This window comes from Lingula anatina, chromosome 10, assembly GCF_051362555.1.
Source record: "Lingula anatina isolate TDL-2025a chromosome 10, LinAna3.0, whole genome shotgun sequence".
Lineage (NCBI taxonomy): Eukaryota > Metazoa > Brachiopoda > Lingulata > Lingulida > Lingulidae > Lingula > Lingula anatina.
The window spans coordinates 16094553-16119435 of record NC_141776.1 but is presented as its reverse complement, the minus strand read 5'-3'; the positions used below and the strand labels follow the sequence as shown (position 1 = coordinate 16119435).

Here is a 24883-nt window from a genome sequence, read left to right as displayed (position 1 = left end):
TTATTTTGGAGTTTTGAAGGTCAAACGGTGCCATTTTAAACAGTTAAGAACTAAAAATCAGCTAAATTCTAATTTCATGAGGGGAATATTAGTGTCTTTTTTTTTTCAGAAACTGAATTAAATGCACATATTGTGACAAATGGGGCGTTCGTGATTTTTCTTTTCTTTTATAATTCGTTTTTTTTTTTTTAATTATTAGGATTGTTAAAATATTTATAATTAAAATTATTAAAGTTTATAGTACAGACAAAAAGGATCGACAGTTTGACTTGTCTTGAAAAAAGCGCCACCTTCAGTTTGGACGTTTATTTTGCGGGATGAACAAGTTGCGCGTGCCTCGTTACGTTATGTCGTATTGTCTTCCGCAATATGGAGCGTTTTATAGAAATTCGGCCCATTTCATCCGAGGATATCACTTTACTTCAGAGTTTGAATTTACATTGGAGTTACACCTGAAGACGACAAGATGGCTTTATACAGTTCAAGAGTTGCTTGCTGAAATAATTGTTACTTCGTCGCTTGGTTTCTCTTATTTTTCTTTTACCACGAAGTATCATGGTGGATAGTATAAAAGCAACTCTTATATTGGTGCGAGCTTTGTCATAAGAGCGTAGACAATTTACTATTCTCTTCGTAATGAAAATACAAATACACGCTCTTCTTGTCCTGGCGGTCATCTGTAGTGTTCTGCGCCCGTTTGCTGTCGCCAAGGGAAACGCAGGTAAGATACTAGCAAATTATGATAAAATTTGGGACTTTTGCAAATTGCACTATTTCATCCACCCTGTAAGTTTTTGATTCCCAATATCTTTAAAATATTTGAGCAGTATCTACAAGCTACGAATTAATGAGTTTGGCAACTCTTCGACTCGTTTTTCAATTGTTTTCGTGCAGCTTGCCCATTCAAGTATTATGAGAACCAATCAAAATATGCTGTAATGCCATTTAAAAAAACATGTTTGTTTGATGAGCAGAGATGTTGATCAGTTACCACATTAATTTTGACCAACAATTAAAAATGAAAGAGTTAAAGGATGTGGTTTGGGGATGCTGCAAAATATACCCAAATTTCCATAATTTTAAAATAGATTTCTAGGCATGCCAATGGCACTCTATGCCGCAAGAACATGTATAAGACTTTATTTCTTGTGTTTATTACATAACTCGTATAATATATTAATTTTCAGTCTAGTATGTGTCATTCATTAAATATTTCGAATTGGTAACTTAAAGGGTTTTTATGTAGATAAACATGGTTGTGTAAACTGATCTCTCTTAAGTAATGCAACAATTAATTAAGGACATCACATTTTTCCTACAACTGCAAAATGTTATTTTTCCAAAAAAGGGCTGTGGTATAGATATACCATTTCCCCTTTGCTCTTTAAATTCTTACAGACTTTTCTCTTCTTGTTCAAGTGCGGACAAATTGTGCCAGTGAAAACTTGCAATACCAAACTTGTTCAGTTGTTGACCAAGGTACAATACTGTCTGTGTCACTGCACAGGCAGTTATCCAATAGTGAGTGTGTGGAGAGCAGCACATTTGGCATAGACTATAACATACACACAGGAAGTATGTGGGTGTCTAACGGTTGCAGAGGAGAGTTCAATGTTACAACTGGTAATTATGTATAAAATTAATATACTCTACATATAAGAAAATCATTTATTATATTAATGATTATGCTCTCAGTGTTGAAGTCTCCATACTATATTTTTCTTATCTTAATTAGGGATGTGTTATCTTATTTTAATTACTAGCTTAATTCTTTATTCAGACTATATATATATATTGCATTTGTTTTTCATGTCCAGTAAGTTGTGATCTTGGCTGGATGTACTTTAATGGTCAGTGCTACAAGCGAGTGGAGACCTACTACACCTGGTCACAGGCATCAGACCATTGCATGCAACTCGGTGCACACCTGGCATCAATCCACAGTAGAGCCGAACAGGACTTCCTGGTGGAGAACGTGCTGTGAGTTATGTTCAGGCTGTGTTCACAGCAGATCTTATTGAAACCAAAAGAAGGGACCGTTCCCATAACCCTATTGTACTAGCTGGATCGATCCAACTCCTCGCTAAATTGCATTAGGTTTAAGCGGTAAATGTCTGGTGCACACCCTCGGGAAAACTGTGTCGTCCATGATGTTGTTCATGTTGCTCTGCGATGGGGCATGCCAGACAATTAAGATGTCTACATTACTACCTGTGCTGTGGCTTCAGGGGCTTAGCACTTAGGCACCGTTCACATGAAAAATCCAAATTCCAAAAATCCAAAAACCCATTGGCGGTATCTAGTGATCACGGTCTGTGCCCTGAATACCCCGCGGTGTAATTAACTAGTAGTGCGAGCAAGTTACCCGGTACTTCCAAAGCTGTACTTAATTCTCACTCTGGTAGTTAATTATGCCGCAGGGTATTCAGGGGCCGGTTTCACAAAGCAGTAGTTAGTTAGAACAACTAACTACTGAACTACCTCGCTAACGAGCACACTTAGCGATTTTCGAGGGGTGTTTCACGAAGCAGTAGTTAACTTATCGCTAAGTTCAGTCGTAAAGTTCGGTCGTTACTTCTCTCGTTACTCACTATACTCTCGAGACCGTCTGCCGGAAGTGGAACTCTTGCGTAAAAGTGTCACGAAAGCACTAACTCTCCAATTTTTGGTGGCTGAAAATGCATAAGAACGTCTGCTTTGAGGTCGTCGTAAAGGATCTCCACCACCTTTTTGCCGCTCTTTTTGTCACAGCTAGGCGCAACCTCTCGTAAATTGCATCATCGTGTGTATATTCTAATATATTCTGTCTTTCATGAAAACGTCGTAGTCTACGTTGCCGTCTGGCGGTACGGATAGCAAGAAAAGTAGCCGCCATATTGGATACAAAGACAAACGACAGACAACGGTAACTAAGCAACCTTTTTATTTCACTCATTACGCATGCGTACGATGAAACTCTAGAGTTAGCGACTGGTCTGACCAGTCGTTAAATATCCAAGGCAACAACGAGACAATAAGCGAGAGAACTAGCGACTGCTTTGTGAAACGGCACTATAACTAGCGAGAGGCTAACTACCGATCGCTAACTAACTACTGCTTTGTGAAACCGGCCCCAGGGCACAGACCGTGATCACTAGATACTGCCAATGGATTTTTGGAATTTGGATTTTTCATGTGAACGGTGCCTTAAACCTCAGAGTCGATATATATAATATGTTTAAAGGCATGTGTAGAGGTGGGGAGACCATTAGAGAATTAGCGGCATCTGTTTTTAGTGGGGTGGGTCATATTTAGTAGGTGGATAAGTTGGTCCAGAGATCATCTGTTCTGAATGCTCTCTTGTGTACATATTGATCCTATATGGTTCACTGTTACATACGTATTGATCTTAATTGGGTGAGTGTTGTGATATATATATATATATATATATATATATATATATATATATATATATATATATATATATATATATATATATGTTTTTTTTTCTATTTATTATTATTATTTTTTTAATCCTTTATGGATAATGCCACTGTCTTATGTTCTCAGTAATGGTGCCAGTGGCCAGTACTGGTCAGGTTTACACCTGTTCAGTGGTCACTGGTGGTGGGAGGACCATCTTGACCCTGTGGACTTCAACACGGCCTTCTCCAACTGGTTAAACAACGAGGGCGAGATTAGTGAGCTCAGTGGCGGGTGTATGTTGCTGAAAGGATCCAACTGGAAGTGGGAAGACAAGAGATGCCATAACAGCCAGAAGAGCCTATGTCAGATTTGTAAGTGGTACTTCTAAGTTTTCTAAGTCTTCTAAGTTTCCAATACAGGCTATGTAAAAAGTGTATGTTGATTACTGGTGTTGAATACAACTTCTACCACCCCACCCCAACAGAAAAAGAATTATAATTTATTGTCTTTAGAATGAAAAAAAAAAATAAACTGCCACAATTTAAGTGCAGTCTATTGTGGTCCATGAATTACTATGACTCCTATCAAAAAACAAGAATACTTTTGAAACTGTGATTTGCTGGTTGTGCCAGTTATAACCTATAATAGTCATAGTGGCTGTGTGATATTCATTGATCTTCAATGCCTTTTATTTTTCCATCTGTTTCAGCTGTCTGTGGCAGTGGTCAGATGCTGAACCCATCAACAGGTGCCTGTGAGCTGGACCATAACATTCTCAGCAGTACTAGTTCATACCCTGGCATCAATAACATTCTCAGCAGTACTAGTTCATACCCTGGCATCAATAACATTCTCAGCAGTAATAGTTCATACCCTGGCAGTGCATTTGATCTAGGTGACCTAAAAGACCGGATGCCCTACCATAATATTTCCCTGGGTTTGACCCCTCCCCCTGATGAGCACTTATATTTGATCAACACAAGTCCAGTGAGGACAGGAGAGGAAGTGACATTTCTGCTGTTTGCAGAGGCGGCATCTGGCGGCAGCTACATCTCAGACATGGGCAGTGGCGGTCAAACTTGGGTGGACATACCAGTGCCCACTGCCAATCAGTCACTCCACCAACTCATTTCTACTTGGGTGCACTTACCGTTTGATCCAGCAGATGCTTTGATATCAGCGTTCACGCATACTTTTTCTGAAGCTGGCACGTATGATGTTCAAGCGAAACGCAATGCTTCTGGCGAGTACTCACAATTAGTGGTGGAGACGCGGGTTGTAATACAACACACACTCTGTCTGCCACCGCCAGTCATCATCCGAGGCGGAGGACTGGGTATAAATGCCACCATGCCGTACCACAAGAAGGACAGGATCTCACTGACAGGCAATATCAATATAACCTGCAGTGATGTGAAGAGGTCCAGTTTCCATTGGTCAGTTTATACAGTGGGCCGTGCCCAGGACATCATTGACCAGTCTAATATGCTGCGGCTGCCAGATTCTGTTGCTACATCTAAGCCTCATCTAGACCTCCCTAGGTATACCTTACCTGCTGGAATGTATGTGGCGGAGCTACAGGTGAGTGAGGGAATATGCCCTGATATATTTCAGGGGCGGATTTAGGCCGTCTTCTGGGTCTTCTGCAAGACAATCAGATTTTAAAGTTTACATTGACGGGTTTCTAATTTTTTCTGTTGGAAGATGGTCAAAAATACTAGAGAATAGATCAATAAAGATAATTGGGAAGACTGCCAGAAAATATCTCTGGATCTGTGTTTGTACGTATTTAGTGTACATTTTACCTTTTCAATGGATTTTATGCCATCTGTATTTTATGTTTTCCCAGGATTTAAAAATACATCTACATAGATTTTTTTTTTTTTTTTTTGATCATTAGATGGTTATGTCCTGATATTTTTAAAAAATGTGAATTCTCTGATAAGTCCACACCCTGGGCTGCCATATCTTAATAATCCTTTTCCCTCAATTACTTTTTGAAATGCCTGCATGTGCTCTGACTTCCTTTGGTACACAAGTTTGACAAAAGTAAACGGCATCCAATACAAAAGATCATATAGATACCATGGTTTTGTAGAAGGGCATGTAATAAAGATAGTTGAATATACCTTTCCAACATATGATTGGCACAGTTAACTTCTGCCAAACAATTAAGGCTCAAGTCCAAATACAACACGCAGGTCGTGGACATTTGAAAACTGGCCAGGTGGTCACCTCTGTGCGGCTGTAATTTACAGACATGGAATTTATCTTTTCTGTATTCAGGTCACATTGCACACCAGCACAGACATTGTGATCAGCACAAACCAGACATGGTTCACAGTGGTGCCATCTGCAATTCTTAATGCTGTCATCACAGGGGGCAGCATGGTCACTGTAGGTGAGATATATGGAGTAGTGTTGAAAAAAATAAAGAAGCTTTTATTAATTTATGTGTAGGTTGGTATAAAAAAGCTAACAGTTTAAAGAGGATTGAAAGACTTGGTGTAATTGTCAGTGAAATGTTTTAAATTTGCAGGTTTTTGCCTTGTGAATACAGGGTGTGCTTATTCTGAATTATCACCATGCAGAATCTTTAATTTTGTGTTTTGGTTTGATCTCTTTCTCATGGCCTTAATGGCAGAATATGTTGACATATAAAAAATGGAGCATATTATTACAGTGGCATATGCATTAAAGTCTATTCAACTGTCAAAAAAACTGACACTAATAATTTACACTTTTTGTGAAACATTCCCACAAACTCTGGCAAATACAGCATAATAAATCTTTGTTTGAACTTGTTGTGTCTCTGAAGGTTCAGAACAGGTGATCAGGATCAACGCCTCCCTGTCTGGTGACCCTGATGTCAAAGGGGTAGACACACAGCTCAAGTTCCAGTGGTTTTGTACGTTAGAGAGCCAAGATTTCCCTAAGAACCTCACTGCTGAGGCTGGGAGTTCTGGAGGTACCGCACTGAAAGACTGGGTTCCCATGCCTAGATCGATCTAACAGTATCGATCCATCTCCAAGGATTTTCTTGCTAATTTGCTTTTAGTTTAAACACCCGGCTTAGATGTCTGACACGCCTACTGAAGTGGCTATATGATAGTTAATTACCCCCTAACAGCTTCAGTGCGAGACATCTAAGCCACTTAAGCTGATAGCAATTGAGCAAGAATTCCCTCCGAGATAGATCGATCCACAGTTAGCACAATAGGGTCTGGGAATTTTATGGTACCATATTAGATATTCCTTATGATGGTATTCATGGGGTATAGCAGGATTTTTGACCTCCTAGTAACTGACTTTAAATTTATTTTCTAAACAGAGACTCCATGTCCTCCAATAATAGAAATCTAGAAGAAAAAAAAAATGGTGTTCATAACTGAAATAGGGTGTCCAAAAGAGAGCTGTATGTATGATTGCCTGGCTAAGCTCCTGGAATATAGTATTTTTACAGCATTTTACTGACTACTTATCTGTAGTGCCTTGATTTTGTGCTTAGAAAAGGGAATAAATAAAGTTTTTCAGAAAAGAATTAATTAAAGCAAAAATTGTAATTGTGTCCACACAGGCTGCACTGGCCAAGGCTACAGTATTGGTGGGAATTCATCTGTGCTGGAACTGCCCCCAGGGATACTGCCAGCAGGACAGAGCTATGTGTTCAGGGCACAGGTCACCAAGGACGGTCACTCTCCAGCCTCTGCTGACCAGCAGGTCAAAGTCATGGCGGGGGAGCCACCACAGGTTAGTGTGTGTGTGTGTGTGTGTGTGTGTGTGTTTGCGTGCATGTGTGTGAGTGTATGTGTGTGCATGCATGTGTGTATGGGTGCGTGCAAATATGTTAAATTTTAAGAAAAATAGTTTATCCTAACTTTTTCTCCTGTTATGAAGTGAGGACATCCTGCAGACAACAAGAACTGCAGCGATTATCTCATTTACTCCATTCACAAAAATTGAAAAATATGGATTGTGTTTCTTTTCTTTTTTTTTTTTTTTCAATTTCAATTTATCTCTCCATTTCACAGGTGAGGATTACCTGCAGACAGAATTGCGACACCTACCTGAACCCCAGCCAGCGCCTGTCACTGACCACCAGCTGTGACCGCTGCCGTGACCTGGACACCCTGACCTACACCTGGTCACTGGTCCCCCAGTCACTGACCAACACCAGGCAGGCACTGGACTGGAGGCTGGACACACTGACCGGTGGGAACAAGAAGAACTTGGTGATCAGAGAGAATGTATTCAGTGCTGATGTGGAGGAGACATATAGTTTGAGACTGGAGGGTAGGTGTGATATATTTTTTTAATTATTCATTTATCAATGAATTGACTGATTATTTGATCGATTAAATTGACTGATTCAGTCATTTTTCACTACCTTTGTGAAAACAGATTAAAATTTTTATTATATTAAGTTGAAGAATCTACAAGTGTACATAAGTATTAATTCTGTGAAAAAATAGAATCTGAATGAATTATTTCAATTTGACAATGTTACATTGCACCTTTAATTAAATAAGTGCATTTTTACAAGTTTTCTATGATATATCTTTTATAATATATACTAGTAAGTCCTAATACTTGAACATTTTCTTTAATATTTTCCCACATGAACTCGACAATATTTGCATGCCAAAAGGTACTCTCATTCATCACATTAATAATTAAACCATGTTACCTGACATTCCAGCCTACAGCAGGTCCAGCGGGTCAACAGGTCAAACAGAGTACCAGTTCTCCACCAACTCTCCCCCTACCGCTGGTCAGTGCACGGTCAGTCCAAGCCAGGGGACGGTCCTGGTCACCAAGTTCTCCATCCAGTGTACAGGGTTCCTGGACAGCCACCTGCCGCTGCACTACGAGTACAGAGCCAAGGTGAACAACAGGGAGAGCTTGCTGTATTCTGGGCTAGAGGCCACCATGCCGGCCAGTTTTCTGCCCCTGGGGGACAAGAGGAGGGGGTACAGATTGGACCTGATGGTCACTGTGAAGGATTCGTTCGAGGCTAGCACCTTCGTGGAACTGTTTGCCAAGGTAGAACTGCTTTTTTCACTTTAATTGGAAAGATATAGCACACATGCATCTAAGATTAAACACTTGGAAAATAATTAATACAATAGTGTAAGGATGCACATTTTAATTGGGAAGATATATATGGATACAGGCCAGTAGCCAGCATATTCAAAGGGAGGGGCTGTCTCTTTTCTGAAAAAGTGGACTTTTTGCTTTGAAATCTTTGTGTTCCTTGATCAAATTTTACCCCCAGTTCGAACCACCTTAAGCCCTCCACCCCCACCACCTAGGGACCTGAAATATAATAATTATACATTTGTAAAATTTTCGTCTTAAATTAAGGTAGAAGAGGGTCAGATGGACAACACGGCCCTGACTGGCCTGACATCTGGTAAGAACTCCACTCTGAGCACACTGCTGCTGTCTGGGGACACTAGCGCCGCCACACAGCTCATCTCTAGTGTCACATCACTGCTGAACTCACAGAGTGAGAAACAGACCGACACACCTGGGGTGTCCAAGCTAGAGAGAGAACAGGTCTGTGATGTGGTTTGTGCTGTGAAAATACTTCTTAATAAATTCATATCAGAATCATATTACTACATTTTTTTTTATTTTAGTATTGTTATATTTTAGTTTTCTTTTTTAAAGTTTTGTTTAGATGATTTTGATCTCAAATTTCAAGGTAGTTCCCTTAAGTGACTGAATTGATTAATATCCTTTTGATGTACAAGAACAAGACCATTTTTTCAGTTCAGTTAAAAAATATATATTTGCAGATTTTTTTTAAAAAGCTGAAAGATAGCAATACAAAATTAGTACTACTTCTCAAACTAGGATTTATATAATAATTATTTAATTTTTGAACCTCTTCTCGATAACAGCTGCGTACCAGTCTGGTGGAGTCCCTGCTGACTGTTGAAGTGGAGACTGTGGAGTCTCTCCAGCAGACGTCAGCTGCCCTAGAGAGTATCACGCAGGTGACGGAGGAGCTGAGCGCAGAGGCTCAGGTCAGTGCCGCCACCGCCTGCAAGGAGCTGTCCGCCTTCCTGACCAGTGAGGCTGGTGCTGAGCTGGACACCAAGACACTGGAGGACACAGCTGGGTAACTGACTGGACTGTTGTGCACAGATTGTTTATTGTACCACCAGCGTTAGCGCTGGCGGTACACATGGTTTCGGTCCCGTCCGGATCGTTCCGCCGGCTCCGCCGGATGGCTACCGTTACCGCTTCTCCTCCTAGACGGTAAGGGCCCCCGTACCCATCTCATGGATTTAGGTCACCTATAATCTCAACTCGTTCCACGTAAAATTTGGGCTTTGTCGGTATTGGGGTCTGGGTGTGGCACTCATTGCAATGCACCCTTGTCTAAAAATGGCAAAATTAAATGCTAATTATCTACCCTACGGAAGGGGTTATGGGAAAAATTTCTATAGACAGCTTTCCAAAAGTCATATGTGTAGATTTCAAATATACCCTTGGATTTGACCTTTGACCTTTACTTCAAGGTCAAATGGGCCAAAATTTTCAAAAAAATGAAATTTTTTATGAAAAAATTTTTTTTTGCCCTGTTATTCAGACACCACACAGACTTAACCAATAATATTATTGGAAAGTGTTACCCTTCAGGTCATCTTTCATCTCCATGAATTTGGGGTCAATCGGTGCATTTTCACGGGAGTAGCGGCCATAAGATACCGAAACTGAAAACTGTCTCTAATTCGGGAACCGTTAATGCTAGAGACCCATTCTTTTTTGCATTTTGTAGAGCATGTAAAGCCCAACACTGGAGGTGGTCTCGGTTTTTTTGTATTCCATACGGTTTTCGAGTTACGCTGTATCAAAAAGTACATATTGGTGGTAAAAGCAAAATGTGCAGTACGGTAATGGATAATAAATTTTGAACTCTGGAAAAATAAAACATAAGGCTTGGCAAAGCAGACAACTTGTGTTCAAAAATGACATTATTTCATCAAATTTGAACTTCTGAAACTTCAGAGCACCTCCTATTTCAAGAATTTTGACCAAAATGACATTTTCTTTATTTTAATTAATTTTTTCTGTACGAAATTTAAGGCACATTATGGTAACTCCAAAATTATAACATTTAGTCCCTTATATCTCCAAAACTGGCAGAGATAGGTCCATAGTTACTATTGAAGTTGAATAGGAAGTCATATACTGGTAATCTTACTATGACCTTGAAATTGACCTTTGACCTACTTTTCACCATGAACTGAACTTTGCAAATTTTTCTTCCCTTTTATCTCCAAAACTGGCAGAGATAGGTCCATAGTTACTATTGAACTTGAATAGGAAGTCATATACTGGCAATCTAAATGTGACCTTAAAATTGACCTTTGACCTACTTTTCACCATGAACTGAACTTTGCAAAATTTGCTTCCCTTTTATCTCCAAAACTGGCAGAGATAGGTCCATAGTTACTATTGAAGTTGAATAGGAAGTCATATACTGGCAATCTAAATGTGACCTTAAAATTGACCTTTGACCTACTTTTCACCATGAACTGAACTTTGCAAATTTTTCTTCCCTTTTATCTCCAAAACTGGCAGAGATAGGTCCATAGTTACTATTGAAGTTGAATAGGAAGTCATATACTGGCAATCTAAATGTGACCTTAAAATTGACCTTTGACCTACTTTACACCATGAACTGAATTTTGCAAATTTTGCTTTCCTTTTATCTCCAAAACTGGCTGAGATAGGTCCATAGTTACTATTGAACTTGAATAGGAAGTCATATACTGGCAATCTAAATGTGACCTTAAAATTGACCTTTGACCTACTTTTCACCATAAACTGAACTTTGCAAATTTTGCTTCCCTTTTATCTCCAAAACTGGCAGAGATAGGTCCATAGTTACTATTGAACTTGAATAGGAAGTCATATACTGGCAATCTAAATGTGACCTTGAAATTGACCTTTGACCTACTTTTCACCATGAACTGAACTTTGCAAACTTTTCTTCCCTTTTATCTCCAAAACTGGCAGAGATAGGTCCATAGTTACTATTGAAGTTGAATAGGAAGTCATATACTGGCAATCTAAATGTGACCTTAAAATTGACCTTTGACCTACTTTACACCATGAACTGAATTTTGCAAATTTTGCTTTCCTTTTATCTCCAAAACTGGCTGAGATAGGTCCGTAGTTACTATTGAACTTGAATAGGAAGTCATATACTGGCAATCTAAATGTGACCTCAAAATTGACCTTTGACCTACTTTTCACCATAAACTGAACTTTGCAAATTTTGCTTCCCTTTTATCTCTAAAACTGGCAGAGATAGGTCCATAGTTACTATTGAACTTGAATAGGAAGTCATATACTGGCAATCTAAATGTGACCTTGAAATTGACCTTTGACCTACTTTTCACCATGAACTGAATTTTGCAAATTTTGCTTCTCTTTTATCTCCAAAACTGGCTGAGATATGTCCATAGTTACTATTGAACTTGAATAGGAAGTCATATACTGGCAATCTAAATGTGACCTTGAAATTGACCTTTGACCTACTTTTCACCATGAACTGAACTTTGCAAATTTTGCTTTCCTTTTATCTCCAAAACTGGCAGAGATAGGTCCATAGTATTGAACTTGAAAAGGGAGTCATATACTGGCAATCTAAATTTGACATTAAAATTGACCTTTGTCCTACTTTTCACCTTAAACTGAACTTTGCAAATTTTGCTTCCCTTTTATCTCCAAAACTGGCAGAGATAGGTCCATAGTTACTATTGAACTTGAATAGAAAGTCATATACTGGCAATCTAAATGTGACCTTGAAATTGACCTTTGACCTACTTTTCACCATGAACTGAATTTTGCAAATTTTGCTTCCCTTTTATCTCCAAAACTGGCTGAGATAGGTCCATAGTTACTTTTGAAGTTGAATAGGAAGTCCTATACTGGCAATCTAAGTGTGACCTTGAAATTGACCTTTGACCTACTTTTTATCATGAACTGAACTCTGCTAATTTCTTTCTCTTTTAACTTCAAACTTGACAGAGATAGGTCCATAGTTACTCTTGAACTTGAATAGGAAGTCATATACTGGCAATTTACTGTGACCTTGAAATTGACCCTTGACCTACCTTACGAAGAACTTAAATTTGATTGTACCATATATATTTTTTGCAATAGTTTAAAAATTCTTGTTGATTGCATTTTTACAGCTTGTCAAGCACAAAACTGGTGGCTGTGTCCCTTATTTTGTGTATGTGGGGGTCTATACGAATGCGCTTGCTCCAGCTGGTGGTACAATATTCAGAGGCGGTATCGCCTCTCTGATCCTCTAGTTTATTTATTAATTCATTTTTAATCAGTCTATCTAGAACCATCTGCATGATTTTATAGATTTATATGCATTTTAAGAATTGACATTAGCAAAGTTTAAAAGTCACATTTATATTTTATTTTTGATAACTTCAAAGATAGTATATATTTATTTCATTGTTTTATTCCAGTATGATAGTGTCAGGTCTGTCCAATGTGATGACAGCTGCCACTCCACTGGTCAGCAGTGTCAATGGCTCTCAGGGTGACATGGGACAGCCTGGTGACATTTCACAAGAAGATCTCAAACTGGTTAGGAAATATTACAAACCATTATGCTCCTTGTCTTAAAGCAGGCCAAAATGCTTAAGTACAAGCTGCCTGTATAATGTCATAATATAACTTTTTGTTTTGTGTTGTGTGTAAAATATCTCAGATACTGTTTTTGAATTAATATAGTTTTCATGAACTTTCATGTTACTGCTAGACTATGTTTAATTACATAAGTCAATATTAGGTCTAACTATAAAGGAAACCGGAGAAGATCAGCATTGGTCAGAATTGTGCCGGAAGTGACGTGCAGTGATGTTAGAAACGAAGCTGAGTGGTCATTTTAACATAGAGGTGAACGGCAGTGAAGACGGGTTGTCGGAGGAAAAAGAAGTTTTCTAAACAACATGGTAAGATAACACTTTTTCTTTACGCATTTTGGGCAGAGAAAACTTGTAGAAATAATAAATGCATGATATGAAAACGTGACACGGAACTTGAAGGTGCAAAATCGTGCTTAATTGGCGGTCAACTTGTTTTAAAATGAATGCTGCATCGACCGCCATTGCGACAAAGAGTGTAAATGGAAAATAATTCCCGGGAGGCTGTAAATCGTTGCCATGTGGAAATTTGGCATTAATATAATCCGATATGTCCATATCTAAGTATTTTTGGGGTGTATGAGCTGCAATTAGAACGAAGTTTTAGAGGTCTTGAAGGACCTTGTGAAAACAAGGAAGTAGTTCGTAACTAACAAGTGAAATGTACCGATCCCCGACTGCTGTGCACAGCTGTATCTTATTTTCAATATATTGACGAATTTTTGTCACAGGACAAATAAAACATTTCACTGACAAGATCTTCCCAAAAAGACAAAAAGAGAATTCAGGTGAGCTGACAGGTAAGTAAGACTAGCTCAAAGTACTAATAATTGACATTATTATGCAATACTCAGTTGGTAAAACGATTCTCACAGGTAGATAACATGTAACATGACCAATTTCTATAGGCTAATGATTGCCAGCCTGAGGAAATTGATTGCCAGTCTCTTTTGTCAGTGATTTTTAACTCAGATAAGAGGCTGTCAGAATGTCACCTTTGTCTTGGCATTTGTCACTGATTAGCGCCTTCCCCAGTGTAAAAGGTATATCAGTGTGATCATGTGTGTGGAATTTCATGCCAGATGGACATATAAAGATCTAAAAATTCGTCAATATATTGAAAAAAAGATACAGCTGTGCACAGCAGTCGGAGATCGGTACATTCCACTTGTTAGTTACGAACTACTTCCTGGTTTTCACAAGGTCCTTCAAGACCTCTAAAACATCGTTGTAATTGCAGCCCATACCATAAAACACCCAAAAATACTTAGATATGGTCATATCGGATTATATTTACGCCAAATTTCCACATGACAACGATTTATAGACTCCCGGGAATTATTTCCCCTATAGGCTTTTTGTCGCGATGGCGGTCGACGCAGCATTTATTTCTAAACAAGTTGACCGCAAATTAAGCACGATTTTGCACCTTCAAGTTCCGTGTCACGTTTTCATATCATGCATTCATTATTTCTACAAGTTTTCTCTGCCCAAAATGCGAAAAAAAAGAGAGTTATCTTACCATGTTGTTTAGAAAACTTCTTTTTCCTCCGACAACCCGTCTTCACTGCCGTTCACCTCTATGTTAAAATGACCACTCAGCTTCGTTTCTAACACCACTGCACGTCACTTCCGGCACAATTCTGACCAATGCTGATCTTCTCCGGTTCCCTTTATTAGGCCTTATTTTTTAAAGTTTGCTGAATGTGAAGTACATTTTTTTTTTCTAAACCGAAGTGAAAATGAATTTTTCCTTGTCCAGAGTAAGAATGTCACCCTGGCAACAATGACAGCCCTGCAGGATGTCAAGTCGGCTGTCCTGAGGACTAAAGTGACCGGTGAGGAACCCACTGTGGTCAGTACAGATTCTCTTAGCATGGCACTCAGCAAGGAGACTCCACAGGATCTTATGGGTAACTTAACTTTACACATAAGGCTGGTCTGCAGAATTTAATATCATATCTTAAATCAGATTTTTTCTGTGCTTATCAAAAATTTTAATAGGTGAATTTGATAGCCTGAGTTAATACATAAATACAACTTTGTTGACTGTCAAATATGAAGTAATCCAGCTGAAGCTTGTTATTAAAGATTCAGTTTTGGTTTATGATAAACATCATTTAACAGATATGTTTTTCTTTTGATTAGATTGACTTCATAGTTATCTTAACTGATCTGTGAGATTGTATCTTTATTTTAAGAGAATAATTAAAAATAAAATGAAAGATAAAAAGTTGAAAGAAATTATTAAAATTGGAAAAATTAAAAAGATATAATGGAAGTATTCAGCAATCTGATGTATGGTGTTTATTTTTATAATACCTGGTAGGAGGGACAGTTACAGATTCAGGTTCATCCAGCACTGATGTTTCCTCTACCTCCAGAGTGGAATTTCCCCCTAGCCTACCCCTGAACACTAGCCTTATTGATGAAGTGGACATTGAGGTGTCAGCTGATTTCTTCTTCTTAGATAGAGCATGTGCTTTGTTCTGTATAAGTAAATGGAAAACATAGTTTTGTCTTGTGTGTGTATATGTGGTTTTATATGCTCTTTTACCTCCTTTCTGTTTGTGGACACACCTGCATGTACAGAGTGTGCTCTCACCAGGAAAAAAAGGAAGTGCATTTTACTTATTTTATGTGTTTTTTCTTTGTCAGTTGGTAAAATTCAAGAGGAACCCTTTCACCTGGGCCAACAACAGCTACAAAGTGACGTCTGCCGTCTCTCAAATGGAACTCAAATCGGACGGCAGCACTCTGACCGTGAAGAACCTTGACCAGCCAATCAGCATCTTTGTTCCTGTGACAGGTGGTACAGCTCAACCAATCAACATGACTGTAACAAAAGATGGGCTAAGCATGGTGAACTTTGAGGTTACTGATGATGAGTCCACTGTGGTTCTGTATCTGGAGTTTGATAACAGTAGCTTTACTGATGTGGATAAGGAAGAGGAAGATGCTATGTTGATAGTGAGCCTGATGCAGAACTCAAGTCAGAGTGACTTAACTCAGAACACATCCAGCTGGGAAGTCTTGAAGGTGTTCCAAATCCCAATAAGGTTTGTATGTCATTTTTATATAAATTTGGTCATTTTTATATAAATTTGGTTTTAACAAAATCATAACTTTAAGTGAAACCAAGCAAATCACAAGAAAAATATATTGCAGCTCACTTAAATTTTTCTTCTCAACCTCCACATCAACTTTCTCCACAATGCACAACTTTCTCTGCTTACAGAAACCTCAGCTCAACCTCTGGGCATTACTTGCTGTCTGCTTCTGTGCCTCACCTCAACCTCTCCTCCTCCTCCTCCTCCTCCTCCTCCTCCTCACTGTCTGCTGTCTTCTCCCTGAACTCTACCAGCCTGTCAGCTCTGCCTGTGCTACGAGTGTCTAACTTCCAGTCCCGCTGCTTGTACTGGGACCAGGCTGCTGAGCACTGGGAGGGTAATGGCTGCCAGGTAAACCAGGCTGATGTGAAGAAGTTATTCCTGTTGTTATATCTTTTTTTTTTTTTTTTTTTCAAAACTTGATGTACAAATGAATAATTATATATATTTGTGATTTTTTCCAGCATTTTGTGTAAAAGTTGCATAATTCTGACTTGCTCCTTTATTATCATTTTATTCTTTTCTAAGTACCCTTCAATATGGAGAGAAACCAACAAAATCTAAGTGACATAAAACGGGCATGTATATAAATATATATTACACAAAAAGTGTGTGTCAGGAAAGTAACTCAATATTTTAAAAATTTTATTTATTTATTTATTTATTTATTTATTTATTTATTTATTTATTTATTTATTTGTGTGTGTGTTTGTGAAATGACCCATGATATAAATTTAAAGAAAACTATTTGCTTCACATAGGTGGGTCCCCTCACCAATCCCTATCTGACTCACTGCCAGTGTTCTCACCTCACGGCATTCGCCAGCGGCTGGCTCATCATGCCCAACACCTTCAACTTCCTGGAGACCGTCGCCAAGTTTGCCCAGCTGTCCGAAAACCCCGTGGTCACCATATTTGTCGCCAGCATCCTTGGCGTCTACCTCCTTCTGCTGCTCTGGGCGCGGAGGATTGATAGAAACAACAAGGAGAAGGTTAGTGTTAGCAGTCGGTGGGGGTAACACTGGTCTTGATTGAGACGTGTAACAAGGCACAGTCAAATGCTGCATCTGTTCTTATGGCAGCCCACAAATATTCCTACTTGTGGACCCACAAATAATTCAATGCCTAATGGCTTGTTTTCAAGTTGAGCTTTGTTTCATTTGAAGAAGTCTGTGTGGTCTTGTATCTCTGAGTTGTCAGATGACTGTGTATGTTATATTTTTTATGCCATTTTGTATATATTTTGGTGCTTGATTTATTTGTAACGTGATAGATGATTTTGTCTTCAGGCCATGGTGATCAGTCTTCCAGACAATGACCCCCTAGCAACCTATACCTACACAGTCAGTGTGTTCACTGGGAGTAGAAGAGGATCTGGAACTACAGCCAATATCACTATTACTCTCATAGGTAACAACTAGCTAGTACATGTACCCTGTAGTTAAATCTGAAAGCCTATCAAGGGATTATGAAAGACAATAATAAAAGACACTTATTTATAATTTATCATTTGAAGCAAAAGTAAATTAAAATTCTGTGGACAGATTTTATTCTGCAGGTCCCATATGGTCTTATAAAGGTGTTTACCTGGGTGCTGCAGTTCATGAAATTAATCACACTGCTACACACAGAAAAAGAATACTGTACTGTATAGTATGACAATTGTTAGGAAGTGTGCAGTGAAATGTAGTGTGTAAGAAAAGTTCAATTTTCTCTATACATTAATTGCCATTGAATGTTGATGACCAGTAAATTGAGTATTCCTCATTATCAGGCAGTAATGGTGAAAGTGACCCCCACCTGCTGTCCAGCCCTCAACGATCTAAAATATTCGGACAGCGCGGAGCTGTGGACTTCTTCATCATCAAAACTGCAGCAAGTCTTGGGGAAGTTAAGAAAATAAGATTATGGCATGATAATTCAGGGAGTGACCCTGCATGGTGAGTTTTAGACATGGCACTTTTTCAATTCTGAACATTGTCAGACAGTTGTTTTTATGGAGGGAGGAACATTCTGAGACCTAAAAATATTGATCTTGTTTGAATTTTAGGCCCAGGAGTTGCAACAGAGCTGTCATGCTTGAAATAACATTGTTTTTATTAATAAATGTATTTATATATATGTTAATTTATTTATTTATTGATCAATTGTTGATTGATTTGCTTATGGCTTTGCTTAAGGTTTCTGAGAAGAGCTTTCTTGAATCTGTAAGTTTTTTTTTTCTTCTTTTTAGGCATCGTCTTTTGTGAAATACAACATTTATCTCGGTATTTTTTGTTTCAGGTTTTTGAGTAGAGTTGTCATCCATGATTTGAAGGCAGATCAGAAGTTTTATTTTATCTGTCACAGCTGGCTGGCTGTGGATCTAGGAGACGGCCTGGTCGACCAGGTTTTCAGCAATGCCACCGACGATGACATCAGAAATTTCACACATCTCTTTATAAATAAGACAAAGATGTAAGTATTAATTGAATGCTTTACCTCAGTTGATGAATTTCAAGTGAAACTGGGTTTTTAAATTTCAGAATACTTGGTTTATCTTACAGTTTTGACCATTCTTAGCATCTGTTTATATTCCTATATTTCATTCCACATTTATTTTTGACCAATTTTAACATCTCTGTATAATCCTACATAAAAACAAAACTGATGTAATACTATATGCAATCTGTTGGTCATTTTCAGTGGTCTGACAGATGGTCATCTTTGGTTCTCAATCTTTGCGCGACCCACCATCAGTCATTTCACCTGTGTCCAGCGCCTGTCCTGCTGCCTGTGCCTCCTGATGACCACCATGCTGACCAATATCATGTTCTACCAAGTGGACACTGGGCCCGCAGAGAAAGCAGTGGACCTGGGCACTGTGAAATTGACATGGTCGCAGTTCATCATAGGTATATTGTCAAGTCTTTGTAATTAAGTCTTTTACAGTTTAGGGACAGGTTTCTATTGATATAATTACGTACTGCAAATTTACTGGAAAAGCTGAAAAACTAGTGAAGAAACTTCATTAAAAATTTAGGTGAATGATTGGTTTTCATTGAAATTATACTTATTGAATTCCAACTTTTTCAATTTAACAATGATCTATGATAAGAAAGATAGATGTTCTATATGTTCGTATATGTTTGTATATCTCTCATCATACCAGGAGTGGAGTCTGCCCTGTTCATGTTTCCCATCAGCATCCTGATAGTGGAGCTGTTCCGCCTGTCCAAGGCCAAGCCGTCAGCTCTGGAGACATCCTGGAGTGACACCAATCTGGACCAACAAGATGACAGACACATTGAGAGCAATGTCAAGTATGGCAAACTTAAAAATATCTCCAGCATAGAGCTGGAATTTAAGTCTCCTGTAGAGAGCTCAGTGTCTCTACCAGCTGGAAGTGACGAAGGTGCTTTAAGGTCTGTGGTGTCAGATGCAAGTACTGGTTTCAAGTCTCCCATCCAGAGTGATCAGTCTGTGGTGCCCCCTGGTGTCCAGATGGAGCAGTCTGTGATGCCCCCTGGTGGTAATTATGGCAGACCTGACACACCTCTCCACAGCTTTCCATTGCAGTCCTCTTCCACTTACCAGAGTATCGTCACCAATGCCTCCAGCCTGAGCATCACGGCCTTTAAATCACCATACCCTAGTACAGATGAGATGGGATGCACTTTGGTCGGACACACTGTGGATGCCAGAAGCTTTAAGTCTGTCATTTCTGGAGGTCCATCATATGGAAAACTGGGCGACAGGCCTACTACAGTGCAATTCCACCAGGAGGTTGAGATCATAGGAGGCGAGGGCTCAAAGTTTCCTGAAGATGAAAGTGCCAATATGACACCCAGTGATAATGAAGTGAGGTCAGTAGAAGATGTGGACATTGAGATAGATCCAAACTGGGCAGGCAAAGAGAATAAAGGGAGTGGTTCCAAATATTTTGCTCATTTCAAAGATGAGGAAGGGGATCAGGGCACAGGTGGTGCTCCTGGTCAACATTTCCAAGACAGCCCAAAAGATCAAGAAGAAGAAGATGACATTTTACCCGAGTATGCCTTTGAGGCGGTCAGCCCAGATGGCATGCTGCCCTGGTGGTTTATCTACATAGGCTGGGCCTTTGTGGGTTTGACCACCCTAAGCTGTGGGTTCTTCACCATCCTGTATGGCTTGTCTTATGGGTTTCGCACATCCATATCTTGGGTGGTGTCCATGCTGACTTCATTTTTTACCAGCGTTCTGTTCATACAGCCCGTCAAAGTGATTGGGCTGGCCGTGTTCTTCAGCTTGGTCTTCAAGATGCCTGATGAGGCAGAAACTGTTATTGATCCCAAATTGGTGGATGCTCTGGAACATTTTGGCAAAGGTAACTGATTCAGGGGAAAGAAAAAAAATTCAAGTTTATATTTGAACCTTCTTGAGTATCAATATTTTTCTATTGATTTTTAATCTATCAGTTTTTTTTTCTTCTTCAATTTAGAACCAGGTACATGATAAAGGTTTATGCTTGTCTGATTTTACCTAAGGGATAAAAATGTTCTGCTGGTGTTCATTCAAATTTCCACAGCAGAAATTATGCAAAGGCTATGAAAGTTTGTAACAATTTTGAACGATAAACAAATTTTTGAATGGTTTGTTTTATTCACATTTCATTTCATTTCATATCTGATCCACAGAGGACTCGGAAAAAATACAACAGATACAGTTACACTTGAACCAGTTGCGCTGTGACCCGCGTTACAAGCCGCCTGCCCACAAAACCCTCAAGTCCGCCAAACAGCTGAGGTACCAGCAGAAGAGGATGTACGCCATCATCCGAGAAGTGATCGGCTACATCATCTACTGCTGGCTTCTAATGCTGATGGCCTATGGACAGAGAGACCCACAAGTCTACTACCTCAACAAGTCCCTCACGGATCTGTTTGTGCCCAATTTTATGCAGGTATGGATCACACAGGAGTGGGGATTTTTATCATTTAGCAAATTAGTGCTTATTTTTCTACGAGCATTAATTTATTTGAACCATAATTTGTATTTTAGGTAGTTTAGTGTCTCCTTGATTCCTTTTAGATTAGAAGTGATTGAGCAAGATTGTAAGGTAACAGTGGGCGGATAGTTACCGGTATTAGGTATAATAGGGTGTCATATTTGTAATCATGTACGCAGCTCATTTATGTAAGATAATGGTGTAGATGAGCATTGTGACAGTAACAATTGATAACATTCTATATATAAGACACTAACAGTATTATCTATTTCCAGTAATGTTCTTCAATTCCTTGTTTCTTTAAGTAATTATTAATAGATATTAATTAATTATTGATTGTTTAGGTGAAGACATTTGATGATTTCTGGGTCTATGTCAAAGACACGGCTATAACTAACCTGTATGACCAGGAGGACCCGGGGTTCCTGACTACCAAGGCCGCTTATCTGGTGGGCTCTCCAAGGCTCTTGCAGATCAGAGTGAAAGGTGGTGAGTGGGATGCTGTACGTATGTCAGTATGTAAAAAAAAAGGTCTGTTGCCCACGTGTAGTCTGTGTAAGGTAACTGTTGTAACAGCTGTGTTGGTAACAGGTTGATCTGTGCAGTTTGCCAAGACGGGACTGAGATCAGTTGCTCATTGGAGTGTTTACTCCTGATCATCTGTTCTGATTCTGAATCGCACCATCATACTCACATGTGTATGTTTTATCATCAGTGTTTCGAGAGCATCTTCTAGAGACACCGAAGAATGAAAAGTTTACCTGCGTTAACACCTTTTGTCCTGAATTATGAATCATTTTTTCTGTGGACATGTGTGCATAATGTACGAATTTACTTAACGTTCACTAATAAGCACTAATTCTAAAACTGATATTCTGCAACGTCTTGTCACATTTTTAGGCACCTGCAAATCCCCCATTGGCGCCCTGGCACACATGATCTGTGCCTCCACTTATGGTCCAGACACAGCTGACAAGACGAGCTACAACCAGTCCTGGCAAGCTCCGCTGATGAATGGCAGCGTCAGCGCGGACAACTTGCCATGGGTGTACCAGACTCCGGCGGAGCTGCAGTACATGTGGCAGAGTGGGATCCTGGGCGAGTATGGCCACTGGGGAGGCTATGTGGCGGATTTGGGCAGAACTGTAGAGGGCGCCACTTCCCTGGTTCAGTCCCTTCAGGACGCCACTTGGTTGAATGAAGGGACGCGCATGGTGGTGCTGGAGTTTACGGCGTACAATGCAAACGTCAACCAGTTCACCATGATTTCCACCCTGGTTGAGGTTTCCGTTGGCGGGGGACTAGTGCTGACACCTACAGTCAGTAGCATGCGGCTGTACCGCTACCTACAGCAGTTTAATCTGTTCGTCATGGCCTGTGAGATCATATACTGCATCTACGTCCTCTACTTCATCGTGGCCGAGTGCATGGCGCTGAAGGAGCGCGGGTGGAGCTACTTCATAAGCGGCTGGACCTGGATCAGCATCAGTTTGATCAGCGTGTCGTTGGCGGGCATTGGAACCTACATTGCCAGGAGCATCGTGACGATTGCTGTCATGGAACGGTTCAAACGGGACCCGTCGGCTTTCGTCAACTTTGAGCAGACCGTCTTGCTGGACAAGGCCCTAGGGTACCTCATTGCTGTCTTGGTAATGCTGTCCTCCCTCAAATTTATATCTATACTAAGGTTTAACCCGGTGGTGCACCTTCTTACGCAGACCTTCGCCAAGGCTGCCGGGCAGATACTCTGGGCCGTTGCTCTCGTGGTGGCTTATTTCATCGCCTACGCCTTCCTGTCCAACCTCATATTTGGGCGCCACCTGTATTACTTCAGAAACTTCCGAGTGAGCATGGAGTCCATGTTCGGTTTCATTCGCGGCGGTTACGATATCGAAGCGATGCAGGAGGTGCACTGGCTTGTGGCGCCGTTCATACTGATGTCGTTCGTGATCGTGGTTATCTACGTGTTCCTGGCGCTGTTCATTGCCATACTGACCAGCGAAATTGGGGTGGAGAGGCAGTACGGAGGCCCCCAGGAAGACGCGGATTTGATTCGACTTGGGATTGAGAAAGTCCGGGAACTTTTGGGACTGGGCAGGCAGAAAAAATAAACCTCAGCATTGGATTGATTCTATTTAATCTATTGATTTATTTAGCAAAATAAAAAGGCAAGAATTGGTTTATTTTTTTCGATATGGGTTTTTGGAGTCAATATCCAAGTACGAACACGATGATGATGATGAATCTGTCGTGGTCATTGAGTTCATTATCAAAAAAGATCTGTAATGAAAATGGGGCAATCTGTGCCACAAACGTTGCAGTCTTCTAGTACAGGCCTGAAGGGCTGCTGGAGTATAAGTCTGCTGCTCTAACGCAAAACGTGCTGGCCCAATTTTAAATGAGTAATTTTATAATTCCCGCCAAGGAGGTTTGACATTGTCATTTTTGGTTAAATTGTTAGTCAGTTCTAACATAAAAAAGGCATTGATTAACCTTTTGTGATATAAATCTATCAGAAATGGATAAACTCAGAATCGATTAGATATTGGTGGTGATCTGTTCATTGGTTAACTAATGATGAGGATCTGCGTTAGTTATAGATGTTATAAGATCACATTTAAAAGCCAGTAAAAAAAAAAAACATTGTGCAGGTCAGCTTTCGTGATTTTCGGTGCTGAACCAGTTAATGATAAACGGTGCTGACTAGTATGTTCAAAATGAGGGTAATTAAAGATCTTTGTATGTCAACAGATTTATTATACAAATAGTCTATTGAAAATCACCGGATCATTATTTTCTTGATGATTATGACATAAATATAAAAAGTAATTTGGAGAAATTATTCGCAGAAATAAGCTGTTTGACGTCTCCCGATACTTGTGTATGGAATATGATTGTGAATAGAAGGCGTTATGGCAATATACATTGAAATGTTAAAGATGACGGGGTTTATTTTGTGAATACGTGTAAGACTGAAGTCGACTTTTAAAGTTGTAGAAACCCATATTTAATTCTATTTAATAAGTGTGAACACGGGGTTTTCATCTTGTTTATGCATTTTTATCATTAATAAAATGTATCATATCGACTTTTATATTTTTTTTCTTTGTGGTGTTTTAAAGTTTTAATAGGGGTAAAAAATTTAGTTTTAAAACAATAACAGCGCTAATTCTACCTAAGCTTGACAAACAAAATACTTGGGCAACAAAAACAGTTATTGCCGCACAACTCCCTGGTAACAATCGATTTGAACTGTGAGCCAAAGGTGGGCATTGACTTCTGTATACGTTGATCAGGCAAATTGGTTTCCGCTGTACTCTGAAATTGTCTGTTAAGTCCCCATTCAAAACGGTGCTCATTCGTCTACGTATCTTATATTCAAAGAATGAAAAATAATTTCTAAAGGTTGAACAGATAATTTTTAAAGAATAACATTTTTAAAGATATGAAAAATCCAGAAGCATAAATGCTTCGGAACCCAGTGGTGATATATCCAAATTCAGTTTTCATTAGCGTGTCGATTTTCATTTTATCAGTTTTCAAAATATACCGGATTTCCGGCATATTCAACTTGTTTGCAGGATTTTCTAAGCATATAATTAGTATATATTTTGACCGCTGATTTGTTTGAAATATCTAGGGCCTTGCTTTAGAAGCTCTGCTCTCCCCAAATTTGTTCGGCACAGTCTCGCGTATATTGACATATTTTGATT

The 24883-nt window shown here is 39.4% G+C and overlaps 1 protein-coding gene across 1 annotated transcript; it reads left to right on the top strand.

The window, feature by feature from the left end:
* The first annotated feature begins 174 nt into the window (after window positions 1-174).
* On the top strand, window positions 175-24259 carry LOC106177386 (polycystin-1-like protein 2). The gene is made up of 26 exons (XM_086996772.1): window positions 175-721; window positions 1420-1623; window positions 1818-1980; window positions 3550-3776; window positions 4115-4986; window positions 5692-5806; window positions 6224-6373; window positions 6983-7155; window positions 7437-7698; window positions 8105-8448; window positions 8770-8964; window positions 9312-9532; window positions 12915-13035; window positions 14857-15007; window positions 15424-15539; window positions 15753-16153; window positions 16333-16555; window positions 16966-17196; window positions 17494-17614; window positions 17979-18144; window positions 18488-18661; window positions 18890-19098; window positions 19356-20549; window positions 20860-21125; window positions 21515-21659; window positions 22071-24259. The coding sequence occupies exons 1-26, from the start codon at window positions 637-639 to the stop codon at window positions 23279-23281; spliced, it is 7740 nt and encodes a 2579-aa protein (XP_086852898.1). The 5' UTR covers window positions 175-636; the 3' UTR covers window positions 23282-24259.
* The last annotated feature ends 624 nt before the right edge of the window (window positions 24260-24883 follow it).

Bases quoted from the DNA above. Each gene is read 5' to 3' on its own strand.
- LOC106177386 (XM_086996772.1), top strand. From the start codon at position 637: ATGAAAATACAAATACACGCTCTTCTTGTCCTGGCGGTCATCTGTAGT. The intron at 4,987-5,691 runs GTGAGTGAGGGA...TTCTGTATTCAG, and splicing joins TGTATGTGGCGGAGCTACAG to GTCACATTGCACACCAGCAC. The intron at 20,550-20,859 runs GTAACTGATTCA...TCTGATCCACAG, and splicing joins TCTGGAACATTTTGGCAAAG to AGGACTCGGAAAAAATACAA.